This window comes from Uloborus diversus, chromosome 8 (assembly GCF_026930045.1).
Source record: "Uloborus diversus isolate 005 chromosome 8, Udiv.v.3.1, whole genome shotgun sequence".
Classification (NCBI taxonomy): domain Eukaryota; kingdom Metazoa; phylum Arthropoda; class Arachnida; order Araneae; family Uloboridae; genus Uloborus; species Uloborus diversus.
This window is the reverse complement of record NC_072738.1, coordinates 5,502,640-5,530,572: the sequence shown is the minus strand read 5'-3', so window position 1 is coordinate 5,530,572 and position 27,933 is coordinate 5,502,640. Positions and strand designations below refer to the sequence as shown.

Genomic DNA, 27,933 nt, shown 5'->3' with positions numbered 1-27,933 from the left:
TTTTTTTTTGACTCCTATGGGGATGACCCCCTCCATATTAGAGGCAGGGTTTTCTCTTGTTCAAATCCAGTTTATGTCGGAGCTTTGTCAAACGTGGCACAGAGAGCCTTTGATGCTGAAGATTTCATATCGAAGAGTTTTCGCCCCTTATGGGGGAGACCCCCTCCCTCCATACGAAATGGGAAGATTGGGGGCCGAAAATTGGGCGCCGGGAACTTTGGGCGCCGAGCATTTTGGGCGCCGGGAACTTTGGGCGCCGAGCATATTGTGCCCAGTATTCCCGGGGCCTAAAATGCTCGGCGCCCAATGTTTCCGGCGTCCAAAATGCTCGGCGTCCAATGTTCCCGGCGGCGAATTTTGAAACGCTCTCAATGCTTACGTTACGGTAGCTACCGGTTAGTTAACCACGTGACAGCTAATGATCACGTGCTCCAATCAACTGCTTAGAACGGTAACCGGTTGATCATAGAACGCTGCGGTTAGTAACCGGTCGACCGGTGAGGTTCGTCGAACGCAAGGAATGCTTGCGTTTGCCGAGCTCAACTGGTAGCTACCGGTTAATCGATCACGTGACATCTAATGATCACGTGCTTCATATTAATACGGTAACCGGTTGATGATAGAACGCAGCGGTTAGCAACCGGTTACTCAGTGGTCGACCGGTTAGGATCGCCGAACAAAACCAATTACAGTACATTGGCGAAATGAGAAATAAACACGAGCGCGTTCTATTAAACAGCATGGTGACCTGGATACATTAAAGCAACCCCGAGTAAAATGTAAACAGAGCAGCCCCTTTAAATTGTGAGGTAGAAATTGCAATGCGAAATATTTTGCTGTTTAAAGTTTTAGTTCGTTTTAATTTCACAATTTACTGTTTTTTGTGTTGTGAAATATTTCCGTTTTCGTAGGGTTTCTTCTGAATCTTAATTTACGTCTGTATTAGTGTCGACATCTATTGTGTAATCTAATTATTGAGGCCCGGTCATTGGGTAAATAGGATGGCGAATGCCCGTTGTTCGGAAAGGGGGAAAAAATCATTCGTGAATTTTCACCTATTGAACAAAAATAAAAATCTTTTAATCTGGTAAATTTGCAGAATTTTTCTTTCAGGTGTTATTCATCTTTCTGATGAATCTGAAAAAAGGCATCATAATGAAGCTTGTCTCGTCAGTCACTCATCCAACTCACAATCGGAGTCTGACAATGTGGGGGACGGACACGAAAATATTTTTCGACTTAAATCACTCGAGAAACTGACTCTGAATGAACTTGTAAGCACTTGCCAGAGTACAAAAAATCAAAATTTAAAGAGAAAATCGATAATTCTACAGTTTATGAATTATGACAGTTAATTCATTAAAATAATCAAACCCATTCAAACAAGCGTAAAATTTGAAAAAAATGCAAGAAAATCACAGAAATGTGAAAAGTAATGATTCATAGTCAGCTTAATAACATAGCAGAAGATAGTAGCAGACAAGTAGTTTTGCTTCTATCCGATTTACAGCACCACTTATATTTACTTTTTGTTTCCAATGACATTGCTTCAAAAATGCTCATGCGATCTTCCCTGCGTGGGATCTGAATATATGCGCTGAAACCCATGGACCGGAGTTTGCATTATAAGCATAGAAAAATAATATAAAAGGCATAATGGTGAACAGAGGAGTCAGTATTTGGGGCTTAAGAGGGAAATAAAAACGAAATATCATCTGAATCTTGAATGTTTTATTAAGGGAAAAAAGTTGTTAGCACGTTCCGAACCCTACCAAAGAAAATGAGAACTATAGAAATGAAAGATGGCAATTGTACGAAGCAACTCGCAGCTTTTTTCATCTCAGCTGTCGATTGAAGTTTGCAGTTAAATGAATTTTAACAAAAATAGTTATATTGCAATAAAATGAAGCATTATGATTTGATAAAAAGTCTCTACTACTGGTCAATTACACTGTCTCAATTTGAAATGATAAATTATTAGCTATGATGCGCTGTGATCTTCTAATTTGAAGGTACAAATTGATTGTTTATACTTTACCCGCTATATTAGATGTGAAATAAGTCACTGATTACCGTTTTGACTCGTCATTTTCATGTTTATATTAGCCTTTATAAGCATTATCTCGATCAAAATTGAAGTTAAATCGATTATTTTTTTGAATTTATCTTCATATACAGCATAGGATATATTCAAATTCGGCTTGCAGTTGTTTGTTAATGCAAATTGTTTTCAAATTTTGCACTTGCTCTTTTGTTTTGGTATTGCATTTTGAATGAATTAGCATTTTCAACTACATATTACTTCTTTTCAATAGCACAATTATTCCCTTTTTTTTTATTCAAATTGATGATTATTTTACGTGTTGTATCACTGTTGGGAGAGATCAAGATAATAAATCTTTGTTTGTATTGAAATTAATGTCCTTTCGTTCAGCTCATGCCATGTACAATTGAAAAGTTCCCTGAACAGCTCAGTGTTAATATTTTTGTGCTCGAAGTTCATTTGTTTTGCTTTTAATACAATGTAACTGGTGGGAGACAGTAATCAGTAATGTTATACAATTAAATAACTATAGTTCTATTTTGATTTATTCTTCTCAAAGCAATAAAAATGTAAGTACTCAAAAGATGAATGCTTTTCTACATTTACTTTTAAAACAATACTGCTAGAGCTATTGTAAAAATATTTCATTGGATCGAATCCCATGAGGATTGTAATTTTATATCAATAAATGTGTTTAAGTAGGAATCTAAATCATGTAGAGGACGGCCAGTTTCAACAGCCCAAGATGAAATGAAAATACACCCACCCCAGGTTAGAGATGGGGACAGTCGGGGGAAAAAAACTGAAAATTTTGAGGGAAGGAATTTTTTTTTTCTGCTTTTTTAAAGGAATTTATTTCTACTCAGAAAAAATTTAATGTTTTTAGCACAAAATTATGTATTCACGCAGAGGCGTAGCAAGGCGTGGGTGAAAAGGGTGTCAGCCCATGGCCTCGCATCTCCAGTTCGTTCCGAATTTTTCTCAGATTAAAGTTTGTTCCAAGAAATTTTTTTATTTTTTCAGTCCCGAATCAGTTAAAAAACACAGATAAAACACAAATTTTTCTCGTCAAGAAAAAAAAAACGAAGGGCCTCGCTTCGAACTTTTTTATGATTTGTTTTTTCAGTGCACTTGCTTTCATCAATTGCCAGTCTTTGCCTCTGTACCTTGCACCTGTGGTCGAGAAGCAACCACGGAAACACAAGTAAGAAACTCCTCCCCTGCGGAAACTACCTTAACACCTAAAACCGATCGGCAATAAATATTTTTCTGCCTTCTCTAAAAATGCAGTTTTCAAAGTTCTAAGGAGTGAAAGACAAGAACTAACTGGTAACTGATGGGTCAAATCGACTCCACCTGGCTTCCGGGGTCGCCAATCAAATTGTCAGGTGAAAAGGAAGATTTTTGGTGGGAGGAGAATAAAAAGGTAAACTAGAGGTCGAAAGATCTAGGAAGGGCTGTCTGCTCAAACACGTTTTGCTGATCCCTCATTTGCATCCATATAAAACGTAATTTTGTTTCATTGTTTTCGATGACCAGGCCCAGACAGGCCAGGCTGACTAGTCGGCGATCGCTGAGAGCCTACGAGTTAGGGAGGGCCCCCAAACGAAGCAAAACAAAAATTTTGTAGCAAAAAATGATTTCTTTTGTATCTATATTTCGATCTGCTTCCTTATAATTTTTGCCAAGATCAGGACCTGATTACTGAATAGCCCAACTAGGCTGTGGCCGAGGTCCCCTGCCTTTTAGGGCCCCCAAAAAGGCTACATTTGTTTTGGCTAATGACTAAAAGTGTGAGGTTTGACTGCATGAGGGCTCCAAAAAATGTCTTTGCTTAGGACCTCTCTTTATCTTATACAGGCCCTGTGCCAGAATGCTTTAGATCACTCTTACTAGTTTGATACAAGTAGCACACTGGACCCAATTAAAGCAAGGTGGGGCCAGGGGCAAACATTAATTTTAGGGGTCCCTTCCCCACCATTTCTCTAAATTTGGCCGGTAAACTTCTTTAATAATAGTTATAGGACTTTTCTGCTTTTTTTTTTTTTTTTTTGAGAGAGAGAGAGTTAGAAGTTAAGGGGTTTATGTCAGCGGTTCCCAACCCATTGGGCCGCGGCCCATTTGTGGGCCGTGAACAGCGTGTTACTGGGCCGTGGACACTAGTCGAGAATCTGAACCAAGATAAATGATGGGGTCTTAATTTCCGTTTTTTGCAAAAATTCGCTTATTAGATGTACTGTCCCTCAAATTCTCTCCATGGCTAAAGCCAATACAGAACTTTAAGATTTTTCATATTTCTTGGGAACTTTCTCCTGTAATTGAAGATGAAATCTTGTAAATCAGAAACTCTTTTAAAGAAAATAGTATTAGATTCAAACTTCAAATTAAAATGCTCCTCCTTTGTTGAACTAGCAAGACTAACCAGTGAATTGAGGGGCTTTTCGACAACCTACCAAATTGAATAAGACTTTTTATTGCAGTATTTTTAAAAAATACTATAGAAATGCATTGAATGTTGCGAGTTATTTGAGACTGTTTCAATCAAGATATCGACTCCCTCGTAGAGGGAAAACGGTGTTAAAAATCCCATGGAGCTTTAACTTTGATGACTTATTTTTGAGTTTTCTTACAGCTATGCCAGCAAAATGAATGCAATAAAGTTATTTTCTTTCTTAAAAAATATTTTTAAAAATTGTTCTTGTACTGTATCACTATATCAGTAGTAAAGCATGAGGAGAGAAGTGTATTTAACATCTCTAGAACTTTGCTTTTAACACACTTTCAATCCTAATACGGTATGTTATTTATCTAAGGACAGTTATGAGCCCCCCCCCTCCCCAAAAAAGTAAATTTTTGCTGTGCAAGTTAATATGTAGCATTTAGTGGTCCTCATTGGTGTTATCTACAAAACTGGTGGGCCGCGCAACTAAAAAGGTTGGGAACCGCTGGGTTATGTAGTAGAGTAGAACCAGGGGTCTGTCCAGGATTTTTCACAGGGTCCGTTTTTTGTGAAAAATCAAATAATTTTGTGAAAAATCAAATACTTTTGTGAAAAATCAAATAATTTTGCAAAAAAAAAAATTTTTTTTGCAAAAACGAAGTTTAGACTCTTGAGATGGTGGAAACTGCATCATTGACACTTAAAGTTGAGTGTTTTCCCTCTTTTCTGTTGAGAATATCATTCTTTAGTGCTTTTCTAGTATTTGGGGGGGGGGGGGGGGAGAGACATCGCTCACTGGGAGATGGGCACCCCTCAAGTATCAATATTTATCTACCATTCTACATCATGTTAAATTATACTAGAAATGTTATTTGTATAGTATTTAAAACAACTGTAAGAAAAAAAAAATTCAGTCGGGGGTTCAGCATTTAAATTTTTAACCCAAGACCAGGGGCGTAGCTAAGGGGGGGGGGGTTTGGGGACAAAACCCCCCCCCCCCGAAAAGTTAGTCTCAAAAAAAAAGAGAAAAAGAAGAGAGAAGAGAAAGAAAAAAAAAAAGGAAGAAAAGGAAAAAATTCCAAGCGATTATACATACATATACATATATATATATATATATATATATATATATATATATATATATAAAAGAAGTAACCCCCCCCGAAAGTCGGGTCTAGCTACGCCACTGCCCAAGACACTGTTTAAGAGCACAGAATTTCGTTTAAAACTTACAAATTCCGTGATTTTTACAAAAATAAAAAAATTATTTTATTTGTTTACTTCTTAACTAAGCGTACTAAACATCGAAAATGCGAAAAAAATCAGATTCCCAAAGCAGATGCAAAGAAATTGCAATCCTCAAAGTGAAGGCATCAAAAGTATAAAAACGGCTTGTAAAATAAATATTTTGGATAAAATTATTTTAGAATTGCATTTTAGAGCCCTATGATAAACATATCATTAATATCTGGACACAGTTGAAGCAAAAATAATAATAATAATAAATAAATAAAATAAAAAATAAACGATCGATTCAGCATTTTAATTATTGACTCATAAAAGAAAATGGAATTCCCCTTTAAAAACCTGAAATAAGCTTTCTTACAAAAATAAAGAATCCTTTTCCTTTATTTGCATCCCAATAAAGCGAAGTTAGCTTGAAAAAAGAATGAAATATGATTCTCATATCGGATGTAAAAAGATTTCGTTTTTCAAAATGTAGGCATCTATAGGAAAAAAACGGTAAATAAAAGAGTTTATTTTAAGTTAATTATCCTTTTTAGCATCGAAAAATCAAACCCATATAACTTTCTCCCAAAATAACAGTTTAACATCGCACCACCAGACGCTAAGTGGCGATAAACAGTTAAACATCGCACCGCTTTGAATTTGGTAACCCTATCTGAAGCGATCACATCTCCCCCCTACTACCCTTTGCAGTTCTAAGTTCATTTCGCTGTATATTATTGATTATTAAATCATGAGTGGGGAGAAAAGTGCTTACTACGCCTATTCAGAGAATGTTGACGCTTTTTCAAAGAAGTTTACAACAACACCTCTGCATAAAACAAACAAGCAAAATTATAAACCAAACTGACTTTCAGCTGTTAATTTCTTTCAAAGAAACCAACAACAGGCATTATATTTATTTGGCCGTAGTAATTATTTATGGCTTGCCCCCCAAGGAGCATCACAAGAGTGCCGATTTTTTTTTTTTCTTTTGCGAAATTAGCTGATTTTGTATAAGTTGATTCCTCTAATTTAACTTTAAAAAAGTTTCCAACCATTATCGTTTTTATACAGGAAATATGCTGTATTATTTTAATCTGAGATTTGCTCTTTCAATAAACAATTTGTGAAAGATCAGTTTTTGTTTATCAGAATTTTGTGAAGGGTCCGTTTTGGTTGATCGGGATTTTGTGAAAGGTCCGTTTTGGTTGATTGGATTTTTGTGAAAGGTCCGTTTTGGTTGATCGGATTTTTGTGAAGGGTCCGTGAACGGACCCAAATTTGCTCTGGCCAGACCCCTGAGAACATCCCAACAAGGGACACTAAGGGGACCAGACATTTTGTCCCTTAAATAGAGGTGTCCCTTATTTTTGAGGTGGATAAATTGATGCATGCTGTGTACTAAGTAGTGTAATAATATCACAATAAGCCTTAATTATTAACACTTAAGATTAAATATACTGAAAATGTCTCATTATGTTAAATAAAATTCATTATTATTCAAATTTCTTAGTTTATATTATTTTATTAATTAAAATTTTATCAAAAATTTTGTAATGACAAAGTTTTGTAGCATACTGAAATAATTTTAAAGTAATTCATTACATGTGTTTGCTTTATGTTACGTAATTTACAATGTAATACTATGTGAATTATAATTAATGTCCAAACTTTTAAAGTTTTATGTACAAATCTAATTAGTTGCTGCGCATTCTTCGTCGACCCGGAACCTACTTGAATAAATAGTTGAGAGGGCAAATGATGCATGTTAATTTCAGCAAGTTTTTTTTTACAATGCATTACTTGTCTCCTTTACCCATGTTTGTCAAACTTACCTCAATTAAATTTTTAGAGGAAAGTGAAAATTGAATTCCAGTAAATTCACTATTTCTTACGTCTAATGTCTATGCATTATTTCTAGCATTTTTTTTTTTTGTTTTATGACTGTCCCTTAAACAGAGTGTCCCTTAATTAGAGGTAAATAAAGGGTGTCCCAAAATTAATGCAAGATTTGAATTTGCCGCCATTTTTGCAATAAATGGCTGGCAACCTTGAAAAAAGAACAATTTGACAGCTGAGAGTTTAGGGTAATCAAAAATGGAGCGTTATACGATACAATAACGCACTTTCATTATTGAACAATACTTTCAAAAATAATGAAAGTTGAGGCTGGTCAAGCAGTTACTGTTATTGGCGCTCGGTATCGCAACACGGTAATGCACGGGTGGTTGTGGGCTTGTTGACATAGACCTTTGAATTCAAATAACCCCATGAGAAGAAATTTAAAAATGTTAAATCACACGATCTAGGGTGCCAATTCTGATGACCGAAATGAGAGAGTACGCGACTAGGAAATGCCTTATGCAGTAATTGAAATGTGTCACTCTCTCTAGCTGTATGGTACAATAACACCCCATTTTTACTAACCCTAAACTCTCAACTGTCAAATTGTTCTTTTTTCATGGCTGCCAACAATTTATGGAAAAAATGGTATCAAATTCAAATCTTGCGTTAATTTTATGACACCCTTTACATAGAAGTCCTTATTTAAAGGGACTGGGACCAGAAAAAATGTCCCTTAAATAGAGGTGTCCCTTAATGGAGGTTCTATTGTATATTCTAATATTCCACATTGAATGAAAACAAATATAAATTTTTTCTATCTGAAATTATGTATTAGACATTAGAGACTTATATGAAATGAGTGTAGACGACTAAAAAGTCTGGTGGACATTTATTGTACAAAACAACTAATGTTATGTACATAATCATATGAATTTGAATAAATAAATTATTCATTAAAAATACATAGTTACAAATTTGGTATGATTTAAGAGAACAAGCGCATAAATTATTTCATAAATGAATAATTGTACAACTGAATATTTTTCATATCATAAATTTTACAAATTCATTCTAATTTTAATAATTTAACATTCTCTCCAAAAAGATTTTTACTCAGACAAAATTATCTTATCAAGCAATGGTTTTTTGTGGACTATTGAGAAGCATTTTCTCTTCCATTTCAGAAAAAAAATCTAATGAAAACATTTTATTTATTTATTTTTTAATTTTATAGTTGAGTGCGACTAGTGTTAGATTTACCTTTAAGCTAAACAAGCTATAGTTACGGATGCCCGCTTTTTTGAGGGTCCACAGCTCCCGAAATTTGGCGTCATTCTTCCAAAGAAAAAAGAATTTTAAAAACTGCCAGGGCCCCTAATGTTACCAAATATGAATATGGTCTACAGTCGCGTTTTTCAGACTTGAATTTTAGAGAACTTCTGAAGAAAGGAGCAAATCTGAAAAGGAAAAAACTACAATTCCGAAAAAAATTAAAGTGGAGAGCTTTGAACCCCTCCCAATAGTATTACTAAATATTGCTTAAAAACTTCGTTTTTTAGGACTTCTATTTCAAAATGTTTTTTCGGAAGACACCCTTGAGAGTTGCTTTTACTAATATCATCAAAGTCTGTCGGTGACTTAGTCGATCAGAGACAGCCCCTAAAGTCCCATTCCTTACCCTGACGTCAACAAATATATCCTATAATCGTGTTTTAAGCGCTCAGTTTCTAAAAATATCCTTAGAAGGCCACCCAAAACTGTAGTTCCCGCAATGTCTCCAGAGACCTTGTAATTTTTAAACATGGCCATAGAATACTCTCGACTCTCTTAAAAATTACTCTTGTAATTTTTAAATTTCTATTTTACATTACATTTTCTGCCCATTTTGAATCCAAATGCATTTAAAATAATTACTTGTCATTAATAAGTTAAATAAAATTTTCATCTCAAAAATCTATTTTGCTTATTTTTAAGAAGATCTCCATATTAATTTGTCAAATTTCCTTCCCCCCCACCAAAATAAAATTCTTGCTAAGTCACTGATTTTACCCCCTCCAAAATGAAATCCTGGCTACGCCACTGATCCTGTGGTCAATTTTAATAACAAAGGAACTAGAAAAAATGCAATGTGGGGCATGTAAAAATTATCTGGAGGAGCCAAGAAAGTCAATAGCACACTTTGAAGGAAAACAAAATATGTAAAAAGATGATTAAAAGAAGAAAAAAAAAGAAAGAAAAACAGCAGAAAGAGAAATAAATCAAATCTAAAACAATAATCAACTGAACAACTCAAAAGACAAGGCAAAGCTGATTGCACTGAAAAGAAACTCAATCAATAGTCTCCAGATTTTTTATTAAAATTAGCAAATTAGCTATTGAGAAAAGTGATTTGTCTGAAATTAGCATGGCAAAAGAGATGATAGTAGGTACAGAAAAGTTGCAAGAAGGGAAAGAACAAAAAGAAACAAAGTTAAAACTATTGTTGACAAAAGAAAAACCAAGTTTTATTGATTATGAAACTAAACCCCCCAAAATGTCTTAAGTTTTCCTTTTTTGACATCATTTTAAATATTTAAAGTTTTAACTGTGCAGTAATTTTATGTTTGGTCTAATCACACACAAAATCAATTTACAACTCTTTTACATTTTTAAAAGCAGGGTAAGTATGCTTAATTTACCTTATTATTAAAAAAAAAACCCTCAATTAAGTTTTCTTTTTACTTTTGACACTCAAAACTTGAGTTGCATGTAACTCACCTTCATGACGTTATATGGAAAGTAACTTCTGTTTTTAAAACAGCAATTCCATTGAAAAATGCTAAAAATAAACTAAGTAAATGTTGATTCTGTGAAATTAAATTTTGATGTTCTTGTATTTACTAGATGTAGTCATGTTTCAAGACGTCTTGTGTGGTTGTGTCACGCAATGTAGTTTTTGAGTTAGCAAATTAAAAAAAATATATATATTGGTAAAAGCAACTTCACGGATTCAAAAGGCAACTCAACTGCTCCTCAGAGGAGACTATTTTTAAAATTTTAGGCTTCTAAAGCAACCTTTTTTCAAGTAAAACCTTAATGGCAAGCCTACAATGGCTCCAACCATTCTGGATAATTTGTTCTCTACTACATTTACTTCTTGTTTTTCTGAAAAAAAGCAAAAATCCATTTTAATTTTCCAAAACTCATGTTTATGTAAATTTCTCTTTATTTATTTTTTTTTATAAAATTTGCCCTCCTGTCCTCTCTCCCTGGCCCTATTTTGCACTTCAAACTCGGTGACGCTGGTTTCCACTAAGTGTTTTGGGTCTAGTGACCTCTAGCCACGAATAAAACTTTTAAGTTTTAACCTTTATTGTTTTTTTGGTAACTGAATGTCTTGATCTCAACGAGTTCGAATAATTGGCATTCTAATGTATGAGATAAATAAATACCTTTGTGCTGAACAGTAATGTAAGACGAACAACGTTAGAAGAAGCACAAATTTGCAAATTACAGCAGACACGTGTTTCGGCGTTACAGGGAACGCCTTTTTCAATGCAAAAAATAATGAGCTTTTTCATCTATAAGCTCATCATTTTTTGCATTGAGAAAGGCGTTCCCTGTAACGCCGAAACACGTGTCTGCTGTAATTTGCAAATTTGTGCTTCTTCTAACGTTGTTCGTCTTACATTATTCTAATGTATGTTTTCTATTGCTAAAGTGCATAAAATGCCTTAGTATTTTTCTTATTGCCTTTTTCTTTAGGTAATTCATGTAATTAGAAACATCTTGTTTTTTTGAATTATTGCATATAACATTATCATAGGGTACTGTATGTTAAGATTTTTTCTTCTTTCCATTTCAGTCTATTTTGTAACTGGTGTTTGATGTAAAAGTCGTTGTGCTTCTTTAAAGCCGAGACCGTAACTGTGGCTTCCGACTCGGAAACCAAATCGATAAGTAGGTTTGTTTCTGCTGATAACTCCAAGCGACAAAAAAGTGAGTTTCTTCTTGGTATGAAACATTGCCTTAAGAAATGTTAATTAATTTTAAACCCCAAATGTAAAGAACTGCCATTAATATATTTTTTATTTTAGTTTGCACTTGCTGTTTTTATTCAACTCATAAGTCTGTTCCAGGAATACAACTAAATTCTGTGTATTTCGATTAATGTTAAACATTTAAATGGATACAATAAATAGAACAGTTGAATGTATATTATTTTATATTTTCCTTTATTTTTATTTATTTATTTATTTATTTTTTTTTTTGTGATTGTGAGGAAATTGCATAGAGGTAAGAATGATTCTCGGGAATTTAACACGGGTTCTTACATACAAGTGAACCCTTACAGGAACTAGTTTGACTAGTTCACAGGAACTAGTGCTGATTAGTTTCTGGTGCCAACTGCTTCAAGGTCACAGTGCTTTCATAGTTTTCTCTCCTAAATATGATGGTCATATTCCAACACTATGCAGGAAATCAAATTAAATTGGTATGCAGATGGATCCTAAGTATTATTTCAACTTATATTTTAGGCCAGTCACTCAAACAAGGTTCGTTTTATGAAAAACTAGCTGCATTGCCCGACGATGTACGGTCTACCTCAAAAATAAATGGTGTCAAGTGCCGCATATTCAGCAATCAGGCTTTTCTAAAAATTTCCTATCAATTTTTAGAAAAGAGCAATTTAAAGACTCAAAATTTAAATTTAGACTTCTTTGGATTTCTTTAAAATTCCAAATCTTCAATCATCTTTATATAGCTACCTGCATTAGGCGCGATCTTTCCATATTGAGAGCAGCATGTATTAATGTATTAAATTCTGAAAATTTCATAAAAATCTTTCAAAACTTAGACTAAAAGTAATTCTAAAACTAACGTATATCAACTTATCATAATTTAGCCTATCCACTGTAACATAAACTCGCTAAACTGAAATCTTTATTTTTCTTTTATTACATAAATTTGATAAAAACTGAAATATTTAGTTTTATTTTATTACATAATTCAGCTTTTAAGATAATACAAAAAGAAATTGAAAGTATAGACATAATATGAAGTCAATGATTTAAAAAAACATATTTCAGGGTTTGTACGCTCCTTCAAAACTCCTCCAATACTCCTTCATTTATAAAAAAATTTGGAAGGGCCCTTCAAACTCCTTCATTTTAGTTTTAATTCCTTCAAAACTCCTTCTTTTCTAGTTCAAGAGTACATAATCTTCCTCTATAACTAAAACTTAAAATACTTCGATTGACAACTAACTTCGGCACTAAGGCAATTTTAATGTAGTAATTTTGTGCATTTATTTTTTTCGATTTACAAATTGATCATAGTTAATTCATAAAAGTTGAAGGTGAAAATTTTATTAGAAGACTAAGACATTTCATAAGTGAAGTAAAACATGCTTAAATGGTGCTTGGCTATTTTTTCAAGTTTTATGATTATTGTTTTTTCCTTCACCACACTCTCAGCAGCAAAAGTCAAGTTGTCTAATTATTATTTAAATATTTGAGACTACATAAGTAAATGTACTACATTAAGTGATTGCGTTAAAAAAAATTGTTTAGTTAATTGCAGTTATGATATCGTAAAAAGGGTCATCCACAAATGATGTTGAGGAGAATGCTTGGAGGAGAAAACGGACTCATGAAATTGTGACAAGGGGAAGAGAGAGGGTGACAAAAAGTGACATCACACAGTTATTGTAACAATATGTTTGTAAAAAATATGACATGACAAGAGAAGTTTGGGGTGAAGTGTGACACTTTGTGATAAAGGGTGCTGATGGTCAAATATATTGAAAAAAGTGTGACATCATTTAATGACACTCCATTAGTACTCCTTCAAAATCTCATTTTACTCCTTCAAAACTCCTCCAAAACTCCTTCATTTTATTTCTGAAATTGAGTACGAACACTGTATTTCCGTGGTAAAAAAGGGATTACAAAGTTAAGGGCACTGCCAATATGTTTACGTAAGTTTATGAGCTTTTAGAAGCTCAAGTTAGTTTTACTTTGCCGAGCACATGTCATAGAAATACCCCTCAGGGGAGTGTCCCATCCAGAACATTCTTGATGTGCCCATATACACAAGAAGTGCACTGATACCACATTTCTCCATCTTTTCCGGTGTCTTTGCAACAGAAACAGGTGTCTTTACCCATTTCCGTTAAAAGTAACTCATTTTCTGCTTCGTCTTCACAAATCTTATCCTCATCATCAGAAGCGTCTGAATCAGGTTCAAAGAAATTCCTGCTCATTTTCTTTTGCTTCACTTTTTGTGTTTTTCTTTCAGCAACAGCAGCTGTTTCTTTTCTTCATTACATTCTATCTTTATTCAATTAGTTTTTTATTTTTTTTTTATTCTTTTCTTTTAAATTTCAGTTGAGAAAGTGACTGCTGTTATCCTAAGTATGGTGACCACCATTGCCCCATCAGCACGTTTTCATTCAAAGTTTAAAAAACCAAATATCAATGCTTAAAACCTTAATCAAACACAGCATGATACATCAATGTGGCTTTCCTTGTTCTTGTTTATTGCGAGATCAGTCTTGTTCCAGGAAAGATAAACAGCAAGAGCTGATAGTGGATTAAACTATTCTCTCTCTCTTATAAGGTGAATGGTCAAAACCGTGTTTCTCACACAACAGGCACATGACAGGGGTGATTGTGTTCCGGTATTTTACCAGATTTCCGGTATTTACATCTTGATTTCTGGTATCTTCATCTTCGAAAATACCGGAACCGTCCTATATTTTCAGAAAAACCCACTTTTGTAAAATTTAGGTCGATGTTTAATGAAACGCCGAAAGTCCAAATTGGAGACGTTTCGTTTGGTATAAAGCGTAAGCTACCGTCATGTTTTGCAATCTCTATGGTAATTATTGAAGAACAGCTGGGATAAGAGATGGAATAAAGGCTAGATAAGAAGAGAAAGGAGTGTTACTTGATATTTTCCCCCTTAATATTTTCTTTTCAAGATGACTAATAGCGTTTCTCTGTTGCATATCTTAATATGCAGATGATGTAACTAGGGTTGCCCATTCCCCCCGACTGCGATGGCACCCCTCAATTTTACCAAGCCCCCTTTTCCCTCAAGAATTGCCACCCACTAATAAAAAGACTTAAATTCTTCTAAATTATTTTCTCCTAAAGTTTCCGTGATATAATCTGCTTCACGACCCCCCCCCCCTCCCCTCCCGACCCAAACACATGAAAATCCTTGCTGTAACTATATTATTAGATTAAATTGCTAAAATATTTATTCACCAAGATGGCCTATGGCTTTTTTCTTTACAGTCCCCCCCCCCCATTAAATGTTGAATTTAACGACTTATATATATCGAAAATATCGATATTTGGAGAGCGATATATCGTGGCATTAAAATTCGGATATCGCCTAGCCCTATTGCGCAGTGATCATAATACATTCTGCCCCTTTTGCCCCAAATTTATTTAATTCTGAAATATTTATGCACTTTTAGAAAATGAATGTAATAAATGGTTAAGGATTCAGATACAATGGAGGAAAATAAAATTCTTTGAAAAATTTTTAGAAATGAGAAAAATTAAAAGAATTTAATTCTCTCCATGCACATGGACATATTAAGTCCAATTAAAACTTCGAGTTTTAGCCCCAACAAATAATTATGTATATAAATAATGTGTGCATACACGTAATGTGTATATGTATGCCCATCAAAACATTTTTTCTTCTTGGAAAAAAGTTCAGGTATTTTTTCATGGAGTCACAATCACCCCTGACATGAGGACTAGCAAGATGGCGAGTGTTTCAGTAGTATATCCATAAACTGCCGTGAAATGGGAGCACCAACCAATTTAAATCTGCATTATTCACTTTACGAGAAATCATCGTGACCGCCATTACCTGTAGAGCCCGATCATCCTGACATTGAATGTGGGGCACTTTTCTATTTCAGGGCCCCCCTAGGACTTGACTAAGATTTTTGAAGACATTGGGTACGAAATTTATTTTGTGCCCCCCCCCCCCCCCCCGCCATTCCTGCTTTTTTTATATGTTGAAGCAATAAAATATTTCGATACTTGCGTTTTTACACAACCATACTAAATTTGGTGGTACCAGAAAAGTAGAAGAGATATAGTAGCATACGATAAATATATAAAATGTGGTTCAACTTTTGCCTGTTGCAGTGAACCGTAAATACCAAAATTATCTACGATATAACTTTTAATAATAAATACAGACTAAATTTGGAGTACTTTTCTGATTTGCAAAGAGATCACATTTTGAAGGGGAATTTTTATCAGCAAATATATTTTTTCCTTGTTTTGGCATTTGCAAAACTATCAATGCTTTCATTGTACTCTAGATTCTGAGTGAAATCATTATTTATTTTTAATTAGCATGATAAATTAAGGGGATTTAGGGCCCCCCTGAAATCTAAGAGGAGGGGCCTGTGCCCTACATACCCCTGCGGTAATCAGGCTCTGATTACCTGCTGACCGCCAGTCTCCCCTAAATAGTGACCCTTTGTGTGACATCAGGGAACGAAAGGTCTGAGATCATCTTCAGACATGCTCTGCATTGACCAGCTATATAATTTTGCCAGAACATGAATTTTATTAGGCTGTGTGAAGTTCATGGTGTCAATCTAAGCTGAGACATTGAAAAAAATTTTCAAATGGGGTTTCCTTAATAATTTTTAAATTCAGCATACCTATGTGAAATACATAGTGATAGCCATGACAGTTTTCTTTCTTTATTAGAGTGCTTGGTAAATTGTGAGGACAATAAATTTATTCTGAGTTTTTTAATTAGTTTTTAAAAAATATTATGCAACTAATCACCCGTGCAAACCACTTATAGTGTTTGTTTTCTTTCAGTAATGGAATTCGAAATGATAGAAGATATCAGCAATCATCGAAGAAGAAATGGTTCCAAAAGAACATGGTCGGAGCTTCGGCAGGAAGTCCGGAATGTCCGGCGACAGTTTTCAAACATATCAGCCAAACTGCCGACGTTCTTTGAATTCAAGGAGCGGGTTGCCGAAAACGAATCCCGATTCTACCGCGTCTATTTCCTGAGTACATTGACCAGTGGGCGTGAAACAACGCTCCTGTACTGCGATGTGCCCGTGGACTGTATCAAAAACAAAGTCGAAACATTTCAGTGGAAGCCGCTGTTGGAGTCGTCGTTCCAAACCTACCATCCCCAAGGCCGCTTCTCTCGGGAAGAACAGCTGCAGTGGGAGCGGAAGCGTTTAGTCATGTGGGGCATTACGTCGTATGATTACCAGCCTTCTGTTGGAAGATTTGTCTTTCCTGCATGTGGAGCTGTGTTTTACTGTGATGATGACTCTTCCCAGGTAAGCCGTGTTTGTTTCTGTTTTGTAATGTGGTGTTTGAAGTCGAAGAAGCTATAGTCGGCCGTCGTTTAATGCTAATGATCGGAACCAGGCTTCTAGAGTGTGGTAAATGAATTTGTGTACTGTCTGTTTTCCTAAGCTGAAACCCCCTACAAATTTGTGCATGCATCAGGTCTTCTCTGATTTTATCAAAATAGGGGTGGAAATCCGGAAGTAAAAAGACATAAACTGGAAATGCAAAATGAAGAATTCAGCACTTCTTCCAAAGTAACATCGAAAAAAAACTGATAGCGTGTGCGAGCGGAAAATGCCTATCCTGAATCTATCACTTCCTTTTGAAATGAAATGTATCCCGAGTATAAGTCTTTGCTTTCCAGAACAAACTGTAAAGTCAAATAGAATATGTATCAATTGAATCATCAATTGAATATGTATGTAGTTAACGTTAGTGCTGTAATTGACAGGGAGTAGGTAGGAGAAATGTTGTTTCCTGAAATCTTTTGTTTATTACATTAAAAATAATGTAAATTTAATATAAATTAGTTTCAATCATCCTTTTAAATAATTTTTTTTCTTAATTTTCTTTTTAAATGATAAGTGATCTGAATGGACCTCTTTTGGCATTATAAAAATCTGTTTATTACATTATCCAACTTATAAGTATGTATGTTCCTTCAAACATTTCCCCCCCCAATTACAGCACTGGTTAGCATTGGAAGTCTGTGGACGATGTTTTTTTAAATATGCTTTTAACATTATTAAACCCCACTAGATATTCTTTTCTACTTTTTCATGAATTTTTCTCCTCCTCTATCAATACTATTACCCCCTCAGAAGAATTTATCGGCTCTTTATATTGGAAAAGTTAATGATTGCATTTTAAAAAAACTGCAGTGGAGTTAAACTGAAAAAGTTGAAGTGTGAAGTGGTGACTTATGATGACAAATATAAAGTTATTATTAGATTAAATTGTGCAAAAAAAAAAAAAGTTTGTACCAATAAAATTTACCATCAAAGATTTCTCTTGTACTCTGTAACCGAAGCTTTTTTTTTCTTCTTTCTTCTCTTTAAGAATTGTAAAATAATATTTTAAACAAAAAATGAATAGTCTGTTGAATACTAAATACATTTGCTACCAAATTGTCTTTGCAAATGCTAACTAATAAACCATAGAGCAAGCAAAATCTTAGGAAGAATGTGCCATAAGTATATAAATATCGTTTAGTTGCATAATTTATACTTGATATTATTTTATTTTATTAACTGATGCTTTATATATTTTTTTGTATATTTAAATTATTCTCATAAAAGTTTGTTGATGTATTCTAATGTCATTAAATTGATTTGTGATGTGCAATATAAAAGAACTAACCTCTGCTACCAAAGTATTTTATAAGTTCAGTGAAGCACCGTATACGTTTTTGAAGGAATTGTATGAAAAAAGCATACAAATGAAAAAACGTGTAATGGGTATAGGTTAATGTGTATTAGACTCTGTAGGGACCAGTTTAAAAAATGTATAATTGAAAAATTGTATAAAAGAGAAAAGTATAAACGGTGTTTCACTGTCTGCTACTGCATTATAGTAATTAGAATTAAATGGATACCAAGATGAAAGAAACTGGTATCTAAACACTGCCTGTTTGAATTAAAAAAAATATGATGTATTGATTATAAATATATTTGCTTATGTGATTATTTTCTTTCCAGAATCCTCCTCTGTTTCCTCGAGAGTTAAGGAATTCAGTCCCTCCCAGCACAAGGCTCAATCCACAAATGTGCCCTTGGGATCCTGATCTTATTGCTTATATAAACAATTTTGACCTCTGGGTTCATAATGTGAAGTCATCATCTGATGTCAGGCTGACATACGCTAGGAGAGGTATATTTTCCAGTCATTGCATGTACATTATTGCTGCCTACTCTCCCGAATCATAGGGGAGACACTCGAATACCTTTGCCTTCTCCTGAACTAACTAATGAAATAAATACCTCCCAAATTTTAATCAAAAGAATCTAGTTTTCCTAAAAAAAATTTCTCAGGGATTAGAATTTCATGAAAAATTCCTACAGCATAAAACGACCTTCATCGCAAAAATGAATCCTTATCATTCACGCATATGAAAATTGTGTATCTGATCATTTTTAAAATGCATTCATTTCATTTTCTTTTTCTAACTTATTTCCCCAAAAATGCAATAAAATATTCTCCAATTTTCTCTGAACTTCTTAGTTTTTTTTAATTAGTTATGAATTTTTTTAACTTTAAAATGTTTTTACATAAATGTTTAAATTTTAGTTCTTGAAGCATACTCATACAATAAAAGACTGAATTAATGAAATAAAGTGTATACAGTCAGCCCTGTTTAAAGGAATATTAACGTTTCTAACGTGACTTATTAGATTAAGCAGGATATTCAATTATATGGGGAATATAAGAAACCCATCTTTTGAGATTTTGATGGTATAATATTCATTATTACTATGATAAATGGAAAATTATTCTTCATTGCTTAAATTTTGTCATGCATTTCATCAATCAAAATATTTAATGCTTTTATGTTAATTATAAAAAAAAATTACACATATGTACTTCATAAATGAATTCTTAAAAAAATTTATATTTACTTAGTTTCGGGTCATTCCATGTCAAATCAACCACAAAAATGGGATTTTAACACCCACCGTCTCAGAATTTGATAAAACTTGGTATACTTCATCCCTTTATGGTTACAAGCAACCCCCTAATTTTTTTTCTTTCAGTATCAACACGTTTTGATTTTATAGCCTTTTGAAATTTGGCGATTTTACATTTTTTGTCATTTTCGAGACGCTCAAACTGAGATGTTGTTGTTTATGAAAAATATTATTTCTTGGTAACTAATGCTATAATCTTTTTGAAAATTTTTACACAAAATCGAAAGACTTTGAACATGTTGATAAAAAAATATCTTAAAAATCTTAGTTTGCACATAATTTTTTTTAAAAAATTAGAAAATTGAAAATTTTGAATTTTTTTTTTTCAAAAAAAGGTGTTGGCAAAAATCTGAATTTCAACAAGAGGGTCAGCTTTAAAAAATCATGATTTTTTAAAAAAATGATCATGAATATGTACTCTAACTTATCCAATGAAAATCATTAGGGGACTTTAAGGGATTCTGCCCCCCCCCCTCCCCATTCTGGAAAAAAAGCGTAAAACGTCATACAATCTCTTTCATATTCTTAAAAACAGAATTATCAACAGTTATGACAAAAAGTCAAATATACAGTGTGTTGAATATGGAACTCAAATTTTAAAAAAATATTTAAGATTCTATTTTGTTTGAAATAGTTTATAAAATATGTCAAATCAACCACAAAAATGGGATTTTAACACCTACCATCTCGAATTTTGAGGAAACTTGGTATACTTCCTTATTCTGTGGTTAAAAGCAACCCCTTAGTTTCTTTTGTTTCAATCTCAATGTATTTCTATTTTATAGACTTCTGAAATTTTTCGATTTTGCATTTTTTTGTAATTTTCAAAGACACTAACTGCTGTTGTTAATGGGAAAAAAAATGTTTCTCAGCAAATAATAATATTGCCTTTTTGAAAATTTTCATTAAAAATGTTAAGACTTTGAATATTTTTATTAAAAAAAAATTATAATAATCTTAATTTATACTGAAAATTTTTAAAAAATCAGAAATTTAAACATTTTGATTTTTTTTGGTCAAAAAAAAAAAAAAAAACATTGTCAAAATTTTAAATTTTTAACATCAGGGTCAGTTTTAAAAATCATGATTTAAAGAAAAAATGATCATGAGTATGCACCCCAACTTTTCCTACGAAAAAAGTTATGGGTCTTTTAGGGATTCTGCCCCCTCCCTCCTAGAAACCACGAAAGCATCATAGAGAAAAGTTCTTCCATGTCTTTGAAACAAGAGTTCCCAGCAAATATTTAAAAAATTTAAATGTAAAGTGCGTTAAATATTGAACTCAAACATATTAATTTAATACACAAGCCTTTTTTTATTTGAAATAGTTAAAAATTGTTTAAAATATAGACATTCTGAAAATAAGATATCATGAAATTCAAAAGTTGCAGACAACAATATATGCATACGTATTCTGCATTTTAGTCCAGACAACTTAAAACAAAAGTAAAGTCTTAACACCAATTCATAATCATGCAGTTTCTAGTACTTTCGAGATCCCCCCCCCCCCCCGCCCCCTTACGTTTGAGAAAAATTGCTATCGTAGAACTATTTTTCCACTATAGTTTCACTGCTGTACAACAACCAATTCATCCTTTTAACTTCTTGAAATTACATTTAACACCCCTTAAAAATCAATGGCCTGATTGTTAGGTAATAATATGTTCTAAATAAAGTAAATTACCTTTCCCCCTCCCCTCATAGCAAATGAAGAAATAAATTAGTATTTATGCACCTCTCGTATTCAATGGATTTTGATATTTTTTTAATGACAATTGGAAAACATTATTATTTTTTATTTGCATGGATGTTTTTTTTGTCCAGACTCCCCCCAACCCCAGCTTAATAACATAACTCACAACTTTTCCTCAACTTACCTGGGTTCTAAAATTTTAATTCCTAAAAATTTTCTGTCTGTATCACATATACTTATTAATGCTTAACATTCACGTTATGAAAATTAATTCCAGTAAATGAATTCTCTTTTCGTTTTCTTTCTTTGAAAAAACACAATAAAATCAATAATACAAATACAAAAGTGACGACCAGTAACAGGCTCTGGGCCCAGCTAGACTGGTCATAGTCAATTTACAATCCCCGTTGAAGATCATTGGCCCTCTTAAAACTATCGACTCCCTTGCTCATTACCACCTCTTCCAGTAAGCTGTTCCAAGGTTCTACTACCCTGCTAAAATAATAATTTTTCCTAATATCCATGTTCCTAATATCCATGATAGATTTGAATATCTTGTGAGGAATAAATACATAATTGTTGAAAAGAGATAAAAACTTCTTGTTAGTCAGGTCCGCTAGAGATAACAAGTCCTGCTCACACTTGTTTAGAAAACAAGTAATGGTGCCTTCTTTCTCTACGCACATCCGGTGGGGTACATTTTATCCTACCCTATCAGAATTGCACTAAAAGCACAGAGTGGTTGCTGACTCCCCTGGATGAAAGATAGAATTCTCTAAAAGAGCTTTTCTATAATTTTGGGAAAAGGTCAATATGAAAGAATGAATTGAACTAGAATAGCAATTGGATGTTGACTTATAGGGGTTCTAGCAAAATGTGTGTCAATGCTCAGGTAATGAATATGCAGACATTTCAAGTTTCTCAGATTCAGGCATTTTTTACATATTCTTTGTCTTAAATTTTTTATTTATTTTTTTCTTTTTTCAAATTTTTCATATTTTTTTTACATGTATTTAAAAATCCCCTTTCTGTGACATCATTTCTCAAAATCATTTTTTTTTTCATTGTAATTTCATCATTAATTTTGTGATTAAACATCTAACAGTTAAAAATAAAAGGTTTTAATGTTGCCTTTGATTGATCTTCAGATTTGTTAATCAAGTAGTTCAGTATATAAAAAAAATAAATAATAATAAGGTCAAATATAAGTGAATAACTTATATATACAAACATCTTTAAATCACTTGTAACTTGTTGAGGTAAAGTTTTTAAATCCAACCATTCTTTTGTGTGTTTTTTTAAAACCTCTTTGAATATGTTACATAAAAGCAAACACATTTTAAAAATAGGGATCAAAGCACTCTAACTTAAATGTGCACTAAAACAGTGATGTATTAAGCAAAGTCAATGTGTGAACTAAATTTACATCAAAAGAAGTGTAAGAAAAAGTAGAGCATTACAGCACTGTAGAGCTACATGCACTGTAGAGCCTACAGTGTCTTTTGTGAAAAGTATTAGACAAATAAAAAAAAAAAAAAATTAAGAGCTTCAACTTGTAGTTGTAGTTATAGTGTTTTTGCATCCTCCTGAGTCTCCTTTTTTATTATTTTATCATGTTACACTTGTTTCTGTGTATGAAATATACATAGTTGCTCTAAATTGATGCAAAAATTTAAATTTTTGCTGCTGCAAGCTGCTCCAAATTTGCAATTTTACTGCTCCAATAGAGAGTTTTGGTCGACAGATCCCTGATTTATATTCCTATAAGCGTGGTATCCGATTATTCATTACCCGATTAAGTGGAGACAATGGTACGTTTAAAATTTACTGTTGTCAACCCAGCCTTCACTTGCCTATTATCTCAATTGTGTGCAAGTGATAAAGACTCCATGGGTAATTATTCTGGTTTTAGTAGTCTCTGTTATTGTTTATTTCTTCCTTCCATATGAGAGAAGAAAATGCTTTCCTGTATGGTGTCATGCAGGGGAGGGGGAGTTTTCTGTACTCGCATTATGATTGGGAGAAAAATCGTAGTTATTTTTATAAGAGCTAGAAATTTATTGACATCATTTATTATTTCTCAACATTTACTAACTTTGTTTATTGCTGATAACTACATTTCTATTATGATCAATATTTATAATATTCACAACTCTTTTCAGGGAATACTGATATTGCTGAAGATCCAGTCAGTGCCGGTATACCATCTTATGTTACACAAGAAGAATTTAACAGATACACAGGTTATTGGTGGCAACCCGTATCTGTCCCTGCAGGTAGAACATAGTTGAAAACACTTTGATATATTTTTGTTTGAATTGTTGAATTATTGACTTATGATGATAGGATTTAGTCAAGATTTTTTAGTATTGTTAGCAAGACTGAAGGTTCAGAGTCTCTCCTCCAGAAATAAACGTCGCTCCTTTTTAAATGCTTAGTAGTAAAAGATTGCAATATAAATTATTTTGTTTATTTCTGTACTAGCTGCATTGTCCGGCTTTACATGGTATACCTAAAAAGTAAAAGTTATGTCAAGTGACGCATGTTCAACAATCAGGCATCAATTAGAGCAGGGAGGAAACTAAAATTTCCCATCCAAACAATCATTCTTAAAGAAAATGTCAAATCAAAAATTTCCGAACGAATTAAATGCAACTTTCCTGATCATCTTTTGCTGGCAGTATGATAAAAAAAGAAAAAAAAGAAGATAAATCACCAAATAATAATCAAAAAGCAAAATTTTTACCTCAAAACAAAAACAAAATTTTATTTTGTCGCAGTCGAGAAAAAAAAAGTGCCATCCTTCTGAAACTTTATTCATGCTAATTTAAAATGATATTGCGCAAATGATAATTTTCCCTGACATAAAATTTCCATTTGGCTTAATAATGCTTTTAATTTTTCCTGTTGGTTTTACAGCCTTTCTTTTTTAATTCAAAGGAACTTCAATGTACCCTATGGGTGTTTTTCTCATTCTTTCAAATGGAACCTGAATCAAAGAAATCGGATAAGTATTTCGGGTAGAAAGAGTCATTTAATGCCATTTTCTGGTCCTAAAATTAAAATTCGAACACTTCGGTTCTTTTTTGACGTTTGAAAATTCCCCTACATTCCTTCTCGGGTGCCCAAGTACCTCCCTGCCAAATTTGGTTGAGATCCGACGAAAACTGTAGATTTGTATAGGGAACATACGCACACACATATATATATTCTTTGTTTTATTTATATAGATTAATATTTTTCTAAACTAATTTCTTCTGATTTTTTTCTGTTTCGAAAATTGAAATGTTCAGGAGGGGGGAGAGATGCCTAAAAAAAACATGCAGTCAGTGCTGCAGTTTGGAGGGAGAAAGGATCTTTTTTCCCCAAAACAGTTAAATATTTAAAAAATAATGCACATTTATGCTAATTGGTTATGAATCTATGCTACCTTTTATAACAAAATGTATACTTTTGAGTTGAAAAAGGACGTAAGTAATCTACACTAATTTTTATTGACCGCAAAAAAAAAAAAAAAAACCTTTGCTTTTTGCTTTTTTTTCCCCAACTACAGCACTGAGCTACTGTAGACTGACTACAGAGCCTGTGTATTGATCATAAAAACATTGTATGCACAAAATGCAGTTAGTTTTCAATGTCATTGTTATGATTCTGATTTTAAAATAAAATATATTGCTTAACGATTTTAACTATGGATTTATAGGCGGAGATGTGTATCGCATATTGTATGAAGAGGTCGACGAGTGTGATGTCGAGTTGCTACATTTGCCCTGCTTCGGAGATGAAAAAGAAATGGAAGTCTTTAGGTTTCCAAGAGCAGGTATGATTTGTTTTAAAGTGTTCTAGAAAGTAATTCTGCATAGTTGCCAACTCTCCCAATTTGTACAGAGGAATCCCAACTGTAACTGCCTTCTCCATAACTTCTTCATGAAGTAAATATCTCCCGAATTTTCATCAACACAATTCCTCCTCTCCCCCCCCAAAAAAATGATTAATTAGAATTGGGACAAAATCCCTAAAGTGAAATGATGGCAATTGTAAAAATTAAATATTTTCATATACAAGTATAAAAATTTTAAGGTTCCGATAATTTTTGGAACATATGAAATTCATTTTTCTTTTTTTTTTTTTAATCTTTTATCACAAACATAGGCTAATTATGTATCTCACAATTTCTTTCTAAAATTTTTAAATTTTTCACTGCTGCATGTTCATCATCACTTGTAAGAGAAAACATATTTATACACCTTTTAACATACCCCCCCCCCCCTGCTTAAAGTTGGGGATCAGGTCCTGTACAGGTTTAATTTTAGAAATCCCTAATTCAATTTTCAAAATCCCTTTCATTGCTCCAGCTTTTGTTGTTGATTGTACTCATGTAAAGTGTCTTGAATGTTGTTCATAAGTCTCCCTAATTTTTTTTTCTTTCAGTTGCCAGTTATGATTCTAAGATAAGTTTAAAAACTATGTGCTAAATCATTAAAAAATATGTTCTTAGATAAAAATGTGTATTTATAAATTTATTTTTATAAGATTTTTTTTTTTTTTTTGCAGTTTTTGATTGTAGTTAGTAATAATGTAATTTCTCTTCATTTATCTGTAATGAATGATTTTATTTGAAGTAATTGTCCACTTAATACAGTTAAACCATTGTTTCATTGAAAAGTTCATGATTAAGGGACTTTTAATGGAGCTCTCCTGAAAATAAGTAATATCAAAAAGTTATCAATAAAAAATAATAAACTCTTATGCTTCTGAAAATAATGTTGCAAAATTATCTTCAAATTTTTCTGAAGAAAAGCATATTAGATCACAAACTGTTGTCAGATTTTAAAATATATGTACATTTATTTTATCCTTTTGAACAAATTTATTTATATTTTTAAGGTACCAGTAATGCCAAATCAACTCTGAAAATTGTGCAATTCTCTGTGAATGCAGATAACCAGGTTTGAAAGTATTTCATATATTTCCTTACTTTGTTTGTTAGTGATGCAAGTAATAATGAATGTTACTAAATGTTGAAAGCTGCTCAGAGAACTTTAAATGAAAATGCTGTAACCAAATAGGGGATTGATAATGCTTTTCTGATATTCAGCCATACTTTATTTTTAATTCAATCTTTTTCAAAGTTAAATTCTAAATTTAAAAAATTTAAAACTAGAATAGTAAGTATCATGCTACTGTGGGAAGGTAAAGCACTGTAACTCATACCTGCCAACTCTTCCGAATTTCCCGGAAGTTTTGCGGATTTTCATGTTTTTTACAGTTTTTCTGGTTACGAGCCAAATCTTCTGGATTTTTCATGTTTTGTTGGAAAAAAATTGTATTTCGCCAATTTTGATGCTAACAATATTTTTGTGGAACGCGGCACAGCATTTGAAGCGAAGTAGCGAAGGAGAGGTTGCTGTAGAAGAATCGTTCGAGAAGCCATTAGGCAAGAATATGATGTCACTCAATGGTACAGTACATGACTTCATCGGGATTCAATTGTAGCTAGCGTTGCAACGGGCTACTTAAGGGCACGATTTCAGTACCATTTATTATTTTTCTTGTTCGCTCAGTTTTTATTGTTTTTTGCTTTGTTCTTTTTTTGGCATGGGTAAACGTTATTTCCAAACGTTTAAAGAAAGCTTTCCAAAAATTTTTTACTAAACAAAAGTAAGTTCAGTTAAGATGAAATTCATTACTAATTTTATATTTTCAAATGCAAAAAGGGTAGGCCAATGTTGAAAAATGTCCTGTTTAATTTTATTTTGTGTTTACAAATATTCTAGATTAAAAAAAAAAAAAAAACTTCCAGATATTTTTTTCTTGAAGGTTGGCAGGTGTATTAACTGCTATTTTTTCAGTTTTCATTTATTTATTTATTTATTTATTTTTTGCATGTTTGTAATCTATTGTTCTTTTGCTATTGTTCAAGCTTACTTATTTGGTTTTTGGTGAAATTAAAATATATATAAAAGAAAAAAAAAAGTCAAGTTCCAACATTTCCCTAAATTGTTAGTATTGAAACCAAAACGCATTTCTTCAAATATCTCAAAATCTCATTTTTGCAGATACTGCAATTTACCTTCCTGTGGCAGAATGAACATTTTATGTGCTGTTGGTAAAGCACTTTGTAATATGCGTTCATTTAATAGAAAATTTTTAGCATGGAAGTGAAGTCTCCGAAAGAGATGCTAACATGCAAAATTGATAATAACTTGAAGAGTTTCAGTTTTTTATTAGTTTATTAACATAACTATCCCATCTAAAACCTTATTTGCTTCTCATGTTTAAAATGTCTTAATTGTTTCAACAATTCATTTAAAAAATAAAAAATAAAATATTTATTTATTTATTTTTTCTATTTTGCTCTTCAAAAAGTTTCGTCCCAAATTTCAAGAATTATTTTTATGTTTCTTTTGAGTATTTCATTTTTTATGAAGTAAAAGTTTCATAAGTAGCATCAATAATTTTGCCTGTAGTATCAAATAGTTATTAAACTTTTATGGTGAAGAACCATTAAGTTTAAGAGAAAATATTTATTTATTTATTTATTTATTTTTTTGAAGAACTTGAAGTGAATCCTAAAATTTTAGAAATACAGTATGTACTGTTGTGTTGTATTTATTGAGCACAGAAAGATCACCAACTGGGAACACTAAAAA

At 32.7% G+C, this 27,933-nt stretch overlaps 1 protein-coding gene across 1 annotated transcript in view; it reads left to right on the top strand.

Moving 5' to 3' along the window:
* The first annotated feature begins 1,897 nt into the window (after positions 1-1,897).
* LOC129227890 (dipeptidyl peptidase 9-like) overlaps positions 1,898-27,933 on the top strand; it is a 64,057-nt gene continuing 38,021 nt past the window's right edge. The window contains 7 exon segments of the mRNA XM_054862509.1: positions 1,898-2,012; positions 11,404-11,537; positions 16,409-16,890; positions 18,601-18,772; positions 23,443-23,556; positions 24,984-25,100; positions 26,168-26,229. Coding sequence (XP_054718484.1) covers positions 16,411-16,890; positions 18,601-18,772; positions 23,443-23,556; positions 24,984-25,100; positions 26,168-26,229 — 945 coding nt within the window. The 5' untranslated portion in view covers positions 1,898-2,012; positions 11,404-11,537; positions 16,409-16,410.